The following is a 15001-nucleotide window of genomic DNA, read 5'->3' as shown; positions in this document are numbered from 1 at the left end:
ACGCGAGTGAAATCGTAGGACTGAGTACGACTTTTGAGGAACATAAAAATGGAATAAAAGGTCGCAGGTAAAAAGTAAAAAATTAGAAAAATGGTGACAATAATCAACGGAGAAATAGTCCCTGACAGTGATCCTAGAGCTAAAGCATATCGAGAAAGGCAAAGCAACACAAATCGGACACAAACAAGAACTACAAGTTCAAACGAAAGTCCGTCAAGGAACAGGCAGCCAAACCAAGATGGCCGTCAAGGCAATAATGATTCACCTTTTACTGAAATAAACAATCAACTTCTGCGTTATGGAGTACCGCGATTTAATTTAGCAGGGAACGTTGTCGAACCGGTATTTCTTGTTGCAGCACTTATAGCGGTGTTATTCCTTGGTCTACCAGGATTACTGATGATTGCTTTCGTGTACTTTATATTTAACTCTGGTGTTGGTAATGCTAACCAAAGACAAGCCGCTATGTGATGTGTTGATGTTCTGAGCGCTATGTGATGTGTTGTGATGTTGTGAGCGCTATGTGATGTGTTGTGATGTTGTGTTGTTCTGACAGTCAAATGGAACAGCGTGATTATCCTGGTGACTATCACCATGTTTACAGATCATTACTGGAACCTACTAGTGACTACCATGATGGAGCCGTGGTGAACGTTACGTTGACTCAAAGAAAGAAGTCGCGTGCATAATCATAACACTTTAGTCCAGTGACGAGTTTCTGTAAATTAATGACGAATATATAACTTTCTAAGCGACATGTGAGGGAATAATATAATGTAATTGGCAAATGAAAAGATATTTAATTATGTCTGAAATTTTAATAAATTTTTGTGCTAGTCTAATGAATAAATTTCTGAAAATCATGCGTTTTGAGCAGTTGCAAACACTAACCATTCCGTTTGAGACGTTTGAGGAACGATAGCCACAAGACAAGCCCACTATATGTTTGCACTTTACCATAAAGTTGAATCGTGTTTCTCAAACATATTTCCATAAACTTCAGTTAACGAGTATTTTTATACAGATATGATTCTATAGCATCAGATAGGGAAATCTAAGTTCATTTTATATGTCTTCTGCACATGAATTACAAGTGTTTCAGGCTTTTTGAGATACAAACTAAAACCAGTAAAAAGGGAAATGCTGATACATCGTGTTTGACTTTCTCTACAATGATGTTTCAGAGTTCCATTTTTCGAGCAGCACCATAAATATCAAGTGCTCTGAAGTGAAGCAACGCAATATCGATCTGTTTTGCCGTCTGCTGTTGTGCTGTGAACGTCAACGCCGAATTAGGGTCCAGCAAAATATTAAACTTCGCTGCAATATCGTCCTTCAATCTTTGCGCCTCTTTTCTGACCTGGGATTCCGGAAGAGTGTTGACAACGTTTTGCATATTCGTAAGTTGCTCGTCGACTTTAATCTTGATGGATTCTGTTGTTGGTATCGTGATACTTTCCTCACCGGCGCCCTGCTTGGCGTTAGCCTTATTCTGTAGATCTGCAAGATCTGCCGCGGTGAGCTTCATGGAGGCCATCTGAGAGTTAACTTGATCGAGTTCGTTTTTCGTCGATGTGATATTTGACCCGAGGTTTTTCACTTCGTTTTTCGCAACGTTAATCGCCTCGGTTTGAGCTTCTTGATCCTGAAACAAAAAAGGTTTCTCAATCTCTCATTCTCAGACATGTGTATTTTGTATAGTGGAAATGAAATTCTACCCGACTAGCTTCGTATTTTTCATCACTTTCGACATTACTAGTGCGTCTCTCTTTCAAGCCCAAAGTCGCTACGAAAATGTTATCCGTAAGACTAGAAATAAACTTGTCTATATACGAGCATGATTTTCATATAGCCTACCCTCAGTTCCTCTGGGGAAAGAATGGTTCCTCGTCTTGCGATTTCCGCTATCATCCGTCTATTCTCTGTATCCATAACATCAACAGCATACGAGGATCTGGTCTCCGAGTCCTTCAGCGTGTTTAAATTGTTCGTCGTGTTCTCAACATCTTCTTGAATCGTGGTATGGACTTCAACCAAGGTTTGAACAAGGCCCTTTAATGAAGTGTAAGCCTCAGCTACGAGATCTTCTTTCTGATCATGAGTCAGTACCGTCGCTAGCGAGTAATCTGGAACTGTTAGACATAGAAAGAAGATGATAAATAGAACGAAACTTAAAGCTCTGTGAACTGTCATCTTGTGTGCCTTAATACGCCGTGCAAACTCTCGTACGCTATCAAGAGTTTATCACTAATGGTTCAATTCTCTGCGCGAATAAAGTAATAAAGATAACTAAAAATACTTGAACCTGTTAACACCTTTGTTAGCTTAAAATGATCAAACTAAAAAAACTGGTGGTTTTACTGATATTCGTGTTTCCTACGGCTTTAGTTCATATGATGCTTGGTTGAACCATAGCAAAATATGAACGTGTTTCAGTGCCCCCGACTTGCAACGAACTGGTAGAAATGAACGCTAAGAAACTTTTTATCCGTCAATGAAATTATATTTCGTTATTTTGCTATCACTTTTTCACCTACACCGTTTATAAACAGTTAGTTTTTAATCAAAAAAACGTTTCGCTCGATTTACTACCATTCATCTGTGTCTGTGATCAATTAAGTGGATCTAACTTCTCACATTTGAAACCGGCAAAAATGAGCGAAAACGTTTGTTAGATCGAAAAGTTCAACTATGGCAGTGGGCTAATCAAAAAGCATATGCTTCTTGCGACTACGTCAGGACGAGGGCTTTTTATAAAGGCTTATATTTAATAGTAATCAGAATGACTTCATCCGGAAGTTTAATTTAGGATGTAGCTAACTAATGAGATTGTAAAATACCCCGCTAAGTAAAACTGGTCGTTCAATTCTATCAAAGTTTAAAAAAATGCCACCACCAAACAATCAAACACCTGACGATGCCGCAGCGTGACATTTGCTTTATTAGTTCTTAGCGTCGTAAACTTAACAAAAATAGAAAACAGATTTCATTTCTTTACTTCAAGTCTCGACAACACTGTGAGCGATGAAGCCCAAGAACTTTTTACTGACGTTCGTGTTTGCTGTTGTTTTACTTAGCAGAAACACACACTGCCATGATCATCACCATTTTCATCAGGTATGAACTGAATAAATTGCTTAAATTTGTTTGTTATATTCTTAATGAAACATCTTTCGGCGAAAAACTAAAATAAATTCTTTTACACGCCTACCTGAGCCATGCAAGCAATCAAAACTCTCATCGACACTTTTTCTTGACTTCTGCAACGGTATCATATTCACCGTTTAATGTCCTTTTTAAAACATGAAAGATTTTTTATTTTTTTTAAGAAACAAACTAATACTTAAGAAACAAATAATAGCATGTATAAATGACATTATACCTTTCTTGGACAAGTGGCCAAAGATATCCCAGTGTACTGAGCAAGTTACTACAAGATAACTACTAAAAATGTGAATTTCGGAGCGATGTAATTTCAGTCTATGAGAGCACCCATTATTTTCTTAAGTCAGGCGCACATGACGCGATTTTTGTCATTTTACGACCTTGCTTTAATAAATATTTGGGGGATTTTTAAACTCAAAAGTAAATTTTATTGTTGTCTCAAGGCCCACCACGAGCAAATAAGACCAGGCCATGAATCAAACGAAGATAATAATTTCGTAAAACGGCAGAACGGAGGAGATCAAGCACCAAGCTCAGACGAAAGCTCAAGGTAACTCAAGCAATCTTTTCAAATCACAGATAACAAGTCTTACTCTGTCCTTACCGAGTTACCATGCACTGTTTCCACATTGTAAACTGCGGTGATCAATCTTTTGGAAAAGCGTTATGAGTGAGAGCACATTAGAGTTGAATAAATTCAAAATATATCTGAATACTTCTGACTGGTAAGATACGAGGGAGTCACGATAGTAATTACTGTCTGCTTTAGCGCTCCATCTGTTCCAACGCCGGACGTGAATATTGATGTTGGTGAGGTGATGGTTGGTAGCGTCTCAGAATCTTGCAAGGGTGCCCTCCTTGAACCTACCTTCGTCCTGACCAGTGCCACGTGTGTCTACCCCAATCACACCGCTGAGCCGTTTGCAAACATCTCCTTCTCTCTGGGAAAAGAAATAAAACCTGTTAAAAGGGTGAGTTATCCAGATCCAGATCATCTCTTATTGATCCAGTGTTACTACAGGAGGAAACCTAAACTAAACTAACTTTATTTATACTGGATAACTCTATCAGTTCTAAACTGTTCTTCCTAGAGGTCCAGTAAGGATCATCTCTTATTGATCCAGTGTTGCTACAGGAGGAAACCTAAACTAAACTAACTTTATTTGTACTGGATAGCTCTATAAGTTCTAAACTGTTCTTCCTAGAGGTCCAGTAAGGTTCATCTCTTATTGATCCAGTGTTACTACAGGAGGAAACCTAAACTAAACTAACTTTATTTATACTGGATAGTTCTATCAGTTCTAAACTGTTCTTCCTAGAGGTCCAGTAAGGATCATCTCTTATTGATCCAGTGATTTATTTTACTGATTCTATTTTAAAACCAGGTGTTTCGCAATCCTTACTGGTTTCTAACAGGAAAACGAGATGATAATTTAGCGCTGTTGCAACTTGAGCAACCGATGCCTCCTGTTAATCAGAAAAACTTACTCTCAATGTCATGGAGTTCTTACGGTCTTGAAGATCTTGGTGATAGCTTTATCGCCGACCCGGTGGCGACGAGCTGCGACACTGCCTCAAATACTGCTCGTAAAGGTGACACCATTCGTCATATGGATGACAAAGTCATCACATTATCTTGCTCAAATAAGGTAGGAAGGTATATACCACCGAAGACGTATGCCATATGCATGTACGTATGCATCTTGAAGCTCAAAATTTTGATGCAATTATTCGATTATCATTGAAAGGGAAAATTTGACGTCGGAAGTCCAATATATCGGATGGTGAATGGTGCGCCTGTCATCTATGGGGTGTACTTTGGCCACTGTACCTCGGGCTCACTGGATCGAGCAATATCGGGTTCGTGCGGAGCGCGCATCTCGAAACAGGCCTTCCAAGATTTTTGCCGCCATGCCATGACGGAGGGGGTGGAGTTGACGTCATGTGATAGCAAACTGCTGCAACGCAGTAAGTCGCAAAATATGTTTCTATGGTACAACGAAACGTATGGGTATGGTGTAGTTGATATCTGGTGATGTAGTTGAGTGCCATCTGTGGATAGTATGGTGAACACATTGAGTACAATGTGGGTATACTGTGGTCAATATATAGGGTACATCTTGGGTAATTTTTTTCATCCATTTAATTCCACCGCACCTTTTCTTTCAAAGCACATGTGAACTTTCCAACGACAGTATTTTCCCGAGAAACTTACGATGCAAAGACTGAAAGAAACCACAATCATAAAGCTGTTGTCCTTGCATATCATAGCTCTGGTAAGTCACCAACAAACGCTGCAATATTTCAGCATCATCGTATCTTCCAACTGACATATTTTCTCCAACACAGCCTCTGACTATTATCAAAGTTTTGTGGAGGATATGGAGACGATACAACGCCTAAAATCAGTTTATAATCAATTTGAAATCGCAGTAGTTGACGTGAACATTCTGCCTATACAGATCAAAGGTGTACCTTTTATTGAATACAGAACTGTTTCAAGCGAGACATTTATACCATACAACGACAAATACGATTTTACAACGTTTCGAAACTTTATGGACGTTTTTGGGTAAGAGAATTATCTTTATTTAGCACAAAGAACATCCAGGGCGAAGATTGTTGTACGGATTTTTTAGAGAATAATTCATTGTTGTTATTTTAAATTTTGACTAATCGTTAATTTTTTTTGTTTTTAGTAAAGTCGGTGCACCTCCTATTGGTACAACATGTGAGTATAAAATATAGATAATATAAACTTTGTCACAAGTCTTACTAGACCTAAAGCTATAGTTGTATCTCTGATAATGTTTCCTTTTCTAAAAGCATTCCTCCAGAGTCTTCACTTCGATAAAAGATCAGGAATTCCGGAAACAAGTGAAGCTGGAAGTCACGATGAGAATGTTCTTCTGTTGAAATCAGGCGTTATTCTAAGTAAGATGAATTAATACTTCGAAGGTGATTGAATAACATGATCCAAGCGCTTATTTTGAAGGAGGATACAAATACCTCAACGGACCTTCCCTCTTTTTTCTTTCGCGAAATGCGTGATGATAATTGATAATCATTGAGTCATTTACTTCCTATGTTCAGAAATGGATCAGTTTTTCAAAGAAGGGGGAAAACCCTGAAGGGTTTTCTCAACGTTTTCCACTCCAGCAAAATCATTCCTGCGCAATTCGAAGTTAAAAGGAAAGAGTTTATAAAATGAAAATATTTTCAGGTTCAACTGGTTCGAAATTTGTGCCAGATCCCTCACCATGTCACGCGACCGCGGGATATTATTTAGTGGAAGACAAGAAATGCGCGTGTATGCCAACACACTTTGGTAGTGGCAATAACTGCGTAGGTAAGTTTCTTTGACACAGACGTGCTCAGCCTGGTTTATCCATGTTTTGAAAGAAATGAAAGAAAGAAGACTAATTTTGAGTGTTTCATTTCAGCATTACCGACCGTGTTGCAAGGTAAACAACCTTACTTACAGTTAAATTTGGATTCGTTAACTTGATAAGATGTAGTGATGTACGACTCGAAATTCCCTGTGTTTTTATCGTGAACTCTCACCAATGTCCATCTCTGTTCCACAGACCACTGCACCTATAGGATAGGCGGCACAGACAATACCTATAGCAAGATTGTTGCAGACGCTGGTCAGGCAAATTGGTGTAATGACGTCAAGGGTATTCGTGTCACAGTCACAGGCTCTAACCCGCCGACTGGTCTGACACCTGAATTCTGCGCTAACGCAATTGCTGATAAGGTTGAGTGCTCCCATAACAATGACTTGAGAATCGTCCATGACAAACATGCTGAAGGGAAAAAAAGTTATGTCGGCAAACGCAGTACAGTTAACACCAAATCAGCATCCCCACCTCAAAGTTACCTTGAAAATTTCGAGGGTAACACCCCACCCGGTCCCATCACCCATGCCCCTAACACCCACTACTACACTGTTAAAGGCGAAGGGGGTATCGCATCTGCAACTCCATACTCTGTATTATTTGATGGAAACAGAGGAATACCGGTTTTTGTTGGTTATAAAATAAGCAATGCAAACATGAAGGCAATTTCTAATACCAAGAGCTGGCTGAGAAACAGATGGACTAAGCTGAGTATGACTTATCATGCTAATCCCTAATCCTTCATATTAATCCCTATTCTTTCATGCTTATCCCTAATCCTTCATGTTAATCCCTAATCCATCATGTGAATCCCTAATCCATCATGTTAATCCCTAATCCATCATGTTAATCCCTAATGCATGTTGAAGAGATTCCGAATTTATTGAAATGTTATATTCAACTCTTCTTCAGCTGAAAGTTATGTTCGGATTGGATCGAACAAGATCTACCTCGACCGAAGCGACAAGAAATACCCCGAGGGGGTGGAAGAAGGGCAGTTGAATCCAAACCAAATGCATACATACGCAGACGCCTCAATGGACCTGACTTTCAACCATATCAATGCGTTTCCCCAGTATACAGATTTCGCTCAAGGCGTGTGGAGGAAATACCAAAACAAGATTATTTCCTATGCTAAAGATATTTGCAGCGCCAAGGACGTTAGCGCAGTCTTCTATGCCGTCAGCGGTGTGTCGGATTACGAATTGACTGGTGTACGGTCTAGCGCGTTCCTTAGACCAGCCACGTTCTGGCCGGTGGCCTACGAAGGAGCGGTCACACAACCAGACGGTAGCCCGGAACTGGAAAACGGGTTGGCCAAATCTATTATACAACCGAAATCAGCGTGGACAGTTGGTTGCTGTGCGTGGACAAAGGCTGGGGTTAAAAATGCGCAATCAGTCTCATTCTGGGCAAATAACAAGCCAAGAGGTGTTCCCAAGTATGAGGTCCAACCTGACCTTTCTACCCTTCGTAAAGCACTGTTCCCTGGAAAGCAATGCTTTAAGTTCTTCCCTGCTAATTCGCTATGCAACAGCGCTGAGAATCACTTCACAATGGAACCATAACGAACCATTTAGCATACCAAGACTACTACATCTAATTTGATCGCAAATATTACCTTAAGTTTACGCTTGTCAACGTGAACAGTATTTAGTGGTTATTACAGTTAAAATTAAAATTAGCTTTAATTATATATGTAACTTGCGTTGAAGAAAATATAAAAACAAAACAAAAGAAAATTATGATTAAATTAAAACAAAACTCAAAATTAATATTGATATAATCCAGGTTTAATGGTATTTTATCATTTAAAATCAAACACGTCAGATTAGCTCTCTTTTGCTCTATAATTACGAAGCAGCTGTATACAAAGGGTTATTTATAAAGAATCGTTAAAAAATTACAAAAATGCCGCAAAATATGGACAAATGGACTTAAAAGTCTCTTCACACGATCCAAATTTGTCCGACCCAATTCACTTCTGACGTATGGAATGTAGTGTATCATCGACGAAGTACCTCATTGGCTTTAGTTGATTTGCTGCCCATATATATTGCAAGTCAACAGACTATAAAACATCCACCAGAAGTCAAAACCGGTCTGGTCAAAACGAGAAGTTTCTCTCTGAGTTATTTAAAGAACGGATTGTATTGTTTGAAGCGGACATCACCATTACAGAACCGATTATTTTGCTGTTCTTTGCAGAAGGAAGGCTGTGTACTTTAGCCTGATTACTTTAAGTTGCGGATAGTTAAATATGAAAGTTGTATTAAATTATCTTCACTCGTCTTCGTTCAACGTGCAGGGTCGCCTGAACTCTTGCCCGTGTAAGTGAAACCATTTATTTCCAACTGGAAAAAATCATAAACCTCGTTTTAGAAACGTCGAGACTTATGAAATGTAGACCTTTGTAAAAATCCAACGTTATGACGTGTTTGCAGACAATACTTCTGATTGGTCAATGCGAACACAGCTGGCCAATCAGGAACATGCCTTGTGCGCAAGCTACGTCATAACGCTGTATAAAGGTGAATAATATCTGTGATAATATATTCTTCAATTCATTTGAAGACTATGACACGATATTCAAAGCTCTGAGAACAGCAGATTGCTAGCAATCTGAGCAATGGCTAGGAGATCACACACGCGGAAATATTCACGAGTCACGATAATAATAATATTTAATACCCCATTTGATCCCGGAGAGGACTGGACAAGCGGCGTGGAACGTGGAGTTATCCCCGACACCAGATTGTTTGAGGTTGTACCAAAACACAGCATCACCCTAGACGCGTATGAGTTAACTTTAACGTGATAATAGTTTGAAGGAGCTTAGGAAAACAAGATCACCTACCTTATCAGGTCTGACATAGATCTTTAGTCTCGTAAAAGCCGTTCCTCCACCATAAGGAACGCTCGTGAGCTATGAAAAAAAATATGCCACAAAGTTAACCTTTCGCCATCGCGGATGGTCCAGTTTTTTGTTGTATTAAGATCAGACAACTTACGTAGAGTAACATCGTGGCAATTCTGTTTCCATTCACGTGATTTATCAACGGAGAGTCTGGGTACTACGATATACAAAAATAGACACGAATGATTGTTAAATACGGAAGGGAGAACAAGATTTTCTTGTCAGGGGGAAGATTGATCTCGCATGTTCTTGTCATCTCATTATACTTACTCCGTGATCATGGTGCTCCTCATATTGTCCCCCTAATCCATAATTAGCCACCTATAACAACAAATATACCGCTATATCAATTTAGATCCATTCTGTTTTAAGATGACACTAATGATCAAATGTCCTCACCTGCAAGGGTTCGGCAGTGGACGCGGCCAGTCCTGTGACTGCCTCGGCTCGACGATTGAATATTTTCACGGCATCCGTGGCTCTCTCGTGTATCCAAGCACTAAATCAAAGCCAACGATGAATTAGATCAAAATTCTTGTGGAACAAAGACGACCAGGTTAGCTCACCTTTCGCTGATTCTGTAAGTAACTGTCTCAAGCTTTCCTGTTTCAAGATTGTATGCTTTTGAACGTTCAAGCTACCAAAAAAAAGCGAAAACGGAAAATAAACGTTTGCGAAAATGTTAAATTTTGTGTTGAGTTGTGTTGTACGAAGATGATCGAGGATTAGAGGATTAGTTTTGGATTGAATCAGATCAGAGTTGGATTGAATCAAATCAGATGATCTTCCTTGAACTTACATGAGGTCTTGCGACGTTTTTGATTTTTTCAAGATCATGATCTCGGACCATATCGTGATAAATTACGACTCGTGGCTTAACCAAAACCACTTCTTCCTTCGCGGGTTTGAATTTCAACATTGGATGATCCGTCTTGTAGCGACATTTGAGGAAACGAGCTGGACCATGGGACTGAATTTAACAAAATAATATAATCCTGGTAAGAGAGAGAATTAAGTTGAACTGGTAACGAAGGAAACGCACCCTTCTTAACTTTTCTTCTCGACATAATTTGCTCAGTTTTGTTCTCGTGTACGCCTTTGTCAACATCTTCTCCTCATCAGCCTTGACATGTTCGTAGGTTTTGACTAAACCAGTCTTCAGTTGACGGCGATATCTCACTGCGTTATCCAGAGCACGCGTGTTGTTTGGACCTAAGAAAGATACCAGCTCATTACTTTGAACCCGAGAGAATCATTATATGTTTGCAGATGATGATAGCCCAGGTTAGTTCTGGTGTTGACTGACGTTTCGACCCCTTTCGTGATCCTCGTGACCACCGCTAGTCCAAAACCAACAATCTTCCTCAGCCACAGGATTACCTTACCCTGGATCAAGTATTTTTTTCCAAAACAAAGATATAAAATAGACAGTCTGCATAATACTCACTGATTTTTATGAGTTCCAAACATCGTTTCAATGCTTTTTCAAGATTTCCCGTCTGAAATGTAGACGACACTAAGGTTTTTAACTGGAAACTCAGTGATTCCATCTTCCCGTCATCTTAGGGTCTGGGACTTGGTAAAATCTGCACCTACCGTATACTCGGCCCAGGACGCGTGTTCAAGCAGGAGCGGCATGTCGATATTGCCATTATAGTCGGGTCTGTTCACTCGTTCTAGGGCTTCGTTTAGCCAACCGCGTGCATGGTGATAACGACCAAAATACAAAGCAAATGAACCAAGTTCAAAACAGTCATCAGCATGGATTTCATTCTTAATGCTGCTGCCTAGAGTGACAGAGGTTATATTAAGGTAGTTCAGTGTAGGTAGTATTCTACAATAAACTGTCGTGGTTTGTGTCTGAACTACCTGAAAAAGATATCTTAAACGTGGTAGTTCAGTGTAGGTAGTATTCTACAATAAACTGTCGTGGTTTGTGTCTGAACTACCTGAGAAAGATATCTCAAACGTGGTGGTCCAGTGTAGGTAGTATTCTACAATAAGCTGTCGTGGTTCGTGTCTGAACTACCTGGGAAAGATATCTCAAACGTGGTGGTCCAGTGTAGGTAGTATTCTACAATAAACTGTCGTGGTTTGTGTCTGAACTACCTGAGAAAGATATCTCAAACGTGGTGGTCTAGTGTAGGTAGTATTCTACAATAAGCTGTCGTGGTTTGTGTCTGAACTACCTGAGAAAGATATCTCAAACGTGGCGATCTAGTGTAGGTAGTATTCTACAATAAGCTGTCGTGGTTTGTGTCTGAACTACCTGAGAAAGATATCTCAAACGTGCGTGGTGTTCTAATGTAGATATACTAATATCAATGTCTCCTCACCTGGAATATTTCCGCTGGCCAAATCACTCGCTGTGATGTTGTACGTATCTTGCAGTAAATATATCGCAGATATTGAGCCATAAAGATCATCTTCTGCGGTAGGAAGATATGGTTTGAAGTCATCCAACTGGCGTAAAATATCTGAAAAAAAAATAGACATTGAACACCATCTAGGGTCGGTTGTAAAATTAATGTTAAATTTTAGTGAAAAAGTGGATCAATGACAGTCGAGACTCGAGGATTTTAGAGTTAAAGCAATTTATTGCAGAATGTGTAGTTAAAATCATGGTTATTATAGACAAAATACAGTTGTGATATGTATCAAAATATAACAAACCATTTGACTTATTTGTCGCGACAATGTCTTCCAGTTTCTTCCATTGATAGACAAATCTTTTAAACAGAGTATAGACTTCGAGAGGGCTGGAATAGATCTCATCTGGGTCATTAAATTTCCTTTTTCCCAACGAATTTTGAACCTGTTCGGCAATTTTTATAGCTTGTTCCAGTTTGGACTTCTCTGTTGAAATGAAATCATGCAAGGACTGGACCAACGTGTTTTCCATCAAAGCAAGATCGCGTAGTCTTGTCAAGGCGGTGAAAACCGCACCATCGCTTGTCTGAGAGTAAAATTGAGCGAGAATTGTGAATATGAAAATGATTTTCATAATTTGTAGCACTGCAGAGGTCACTGACAACTCTCAAACGTCACTCTCAGACCGTTCGCTTGCTTGCAAGACTTGTAAAACCGTGGACTCAAACAGATTATTGTTCTTGTTATTTGACTGCAACATGCGAGTCTTTCAAAAAGTTGAACACTTGACACAATGTATATAAATTTTCACAACAGGTCAAGATATGAATAATTTATTGTCATTTATATCTCAATATAATAAATATATGTACAATTCTATATCTTGAGGCTTTTAAATGCAACACAATGCTTAAAATTACCGCTAAATTTCACAAATCTCATATATATAACTCTGTGGCTATATATTTAACAATTTACTAAGCAGATCACACTTGCTCATTTGGAAAATAAACGAGTTTGATTCGAGCTGGGTTATGGGTGACTGAGTTAATGCAAATGAAGCAACTGTTATGTCTTATTGAACAATAAAAGGAGTAAAATAATACGCTCTTATAAGAACCACGTTGTCTAGTTCAGGTACCTGCCTTATTGAAGTATAGCCAAAGCTCAGCACCTTAACGACAGCTTGACGTTCAAGAGGCACGTCGTATTCTCTGCGAGGATAAGTATTTTATAACACGTTGTTTTCAGAAACTTGTTCCTATTCTTGTCTATTCTTAGAAGAAACTCACAGACGTTCAGAGCGTCCTGTTGTCAATAACAACGACATTATACATGGGAAGACAGACAAGTTATGCCAGCCCCGAAAATCATCTTCACAAACGGACACATTATTCACCTCATACACCACAAAAAATCATCTCATTTTCGTCCAAAAAACCTTGATAAAACGTAGTATTGATTGATTGTATTCGTAGTGATATAAATTGATTACTTAGTCGTGGAACTGTTTTCAATCATTCTTTACCCTCTCCGTCCGTCTTAACAATGTTCTTACCAGCGAGAGCGACATGAAATAGTCTGAAAACACCTGAACATATTGAAGATGCCATAACAATAGCGCAGCCATGATTAGAAGGAAAAAAAGGGAGCCAAAAAGATGGAAATTAAAGTCATCAGAGACTGTACTAGGCAATGGACCTTCTTCATAATCCATTACATCAACTTCAACAGAAGAATTGTACTCCATTCCTGGGAAAAAATCATTATTAATTTAGCTATACAAGATAGCTCTGTCATTTCTAAACTGTTAAGGGAATGGTAATAGAGTAAAGATTATGAATTGAATATATATTGCAATAATAAAGAAACAAACAGACCTGTGCTCTCGTGAATAAATTCAACAAGATCTTTGTAAGTTCTTGAACGGTTAAATCTTGCCACAGGCCGACTTTCTTGGAAGAGGATGATGGTAGGCACACCAACTATACCATATCTGGTGTTGAGACTGAAAAATAAAACACAAGTTGTGCAACACCAGACTTTGAAAGTACCACAATTAAATGAAAGCATGTTGCAGTTTATCAGACTCTAACGTTGTCCTGGTAAAAGGAAAGCAGTTCATGAAAAACCTCTTACCTGTTGTGGGTGTAAGCATCGATTGCCAATATTGGTATCCCAGAAAATGCCCGGCCAACTGCATTGTACAAAGGAGCAAGGTTTGCCGAAAAGTAGCACCATTTGGCATAAAACAACACAACTGCACAACCCATTGTTTTATTCAGCTCATCCAGCCACCAAACTAAACTGTTTTTGTCTTTCAAAATGATCACTTTTTGTTCACTGATGTTGTATGTAACACAACTCCAAAATTGCTGAGACATTTTGTTGGTAGAGTTGGCATCACTTGTATTCTGAGACTCGCTATCAGTCAAATTTGATACAGTTTCTGCACCATGTTCAGTACCACCACTATCTGTGGAAGACAGGTCTTCAGGATTTTCATGAGTGTTTGTTAAATCTGAGCTGTGATCTATGTTTGTTGTACTGATAGTTTTACTTCGTTCATCGAAAGGGTTATTTATGTGAGATCTTGCCTCTGTTTGAGACTGTTCTTCCCGTGTCACCTCTGCTGATATTGTGTCTTCAATAGACGCAGGTAGTTCAGTTGTGGATGGTTGCACATAATTGTTGATTTTTTCATTAATTTCTAGAGTAAATTATGAGAGCAAAATATAACACGTATTTCCAACCTCGGCAACTGAAATACGCAACAATCAAGTATTATACTAAAACACCATATAAGCATCAGACCTTTTCACTTTTCAGCGCATTTCATTTCAACATTGACGCGTTTAAAAGCGAGTTTAGGGCAAATTCAAACACAGATTACCTTCCTCTGCAAAAACTGTACTTTCTGTGCAAGAGATCAAGCAAATATCGCCAAGAAAGATCAATTTTAACAGCAATATTTTCAATCCATTTGAACAAATTAGTCTGCCTCTTGCGGCCATCTTGCTAACACTGACCGTAGTAACCTGACGCACTCTGGACTGTGTATTGATTAGAAATCCAGCAAGATCCAGTGTCCAAAGTTATGAATCAGTGTTTTTATTAAAATTACTGACACTATTCTCAGCGGTCTCAC

At 39.0% G+C, this 15001-nt stretch overlaps 4 protein-coding genes across 4 annotated transcripts; 1 reads left to right on the top strand and 3 right to left on the bottom strand.

The window, feature by feature from the left end:
- Positions 1–764: 764 nt before the first annotated feature.
- Positions 765–3275, bottom strand: LOC114527699. The gene is made up of 3 exons (XM_028549405.1): positions 3212–3275; positions 1858–2132; positions 765–1645 (listed from the first exon to the last, which is right to left on the bottom strand). The coding sequence occupies exons 1-3, from the start codon at positions 3273–3275 to the stop codon at positions 1181–1183; spliced, it is 804 nt and encodes a 267-aa protein (XP_028405206.1). The 3' UTR covers positions 765–1180.
- Positions 2817–8245, top strand: LOC114527525. The gene is made up of 13 exons (XM_028549211.1): positions 2817–3117; positions 3609–3715; positions 3935–4136; positions 4551–4814; positions 4914–5133; positions 5337–5441; positions 5515–5737; positions 5865–5896; positions 5992–6099; positions 6389–6514; positions 6609–6629; positions 6753–7277; positions 7479–8245. Exons 1-13 carry the CDS (start codon positions 3025–3027, stop codon positions 8132–8134), a joined length of 2682 nt encoding a protein of 893 aa, XP_028405012.1. The 5' UTR covers positions 2817–3024; the 3' UTR covers positions 8135–8245.
- Positions 8246–8397: 152 nt separating this feature from the next.
- LOC114527526 (prolyl 4-hydroxylase subunit alpha-1-like) lies at positions 8398–12612 on the bottom strand. Its single transcript, XM_028549212.1, has 13 exons — positions 12157–12612; positions 11820–11960; positions 11080–11270; positions 10931–10982; positions 10526–10695; positions 10283–10453; positions 10050–10120; positions 9883–9982; positions 9754–9804; positions 9578–9640; positions 9424–9492; positions 9258–9354; positions 8398–8920 (listed from the first exon to the last, which is right to left on the bottom strand). The coding sequence occupies exons 1-13, from the start codon at positions 12485–12487 to the stop codon at positions 8850–8852; spliced, it is 1578 nt and encodes a 525-aa protein (XP_028405013.1). The 5' UTR covers positions 12488–12612; the 3' UTR covers positions 8398–8849.
- A 111-nt stretch (positions 12613–12723) lies between these two features.
- LOC114527599 (thioredoxin domain-containing protein 15-like) lies at positions 12724–14948 on the bottom strand. Its single transcript, XM_028549296.1, has 4 exons — positions 14747–14948; positions 13993–14563; positions 13734–13861; positions 12724–13605 (listed from the first exon to the last, which is right to left on the bottom strand). Exons 1-4 carry the CDS (start codon positions 14865–14867, stop codon positions 13367–13369), a joined length of 1059 nt encoding a protein of 352 aa, XP_028405097.1. The 5' UTR covers positions 14868–14948; the 3' UTR covers positions 12724–13366.
- Between the last annotated feature and the right edge of the window lie 53 nt (positions 14949–15001).

Source organism: Dendronephthya gigantea, unplaced genomic scaffold (genome assembly GCF_004324835.1).
Source record: "Dendronephthya gigantea isolate DGI-Jeju-01 unplaced genomic scaffold, DenGig_1.0 000045F, whole genome shotgun sequence".
Lineage (NCBI taxonomy): Eukaryota > Metazoa > Cnidaria > Anthozoa > Malacalcyonacea > Nephtheidae > Dendronephthya > Dendronephthya gigantea.
This window is presented reverse-complemented; position numbering and strand designations above follow the sequence as displayed.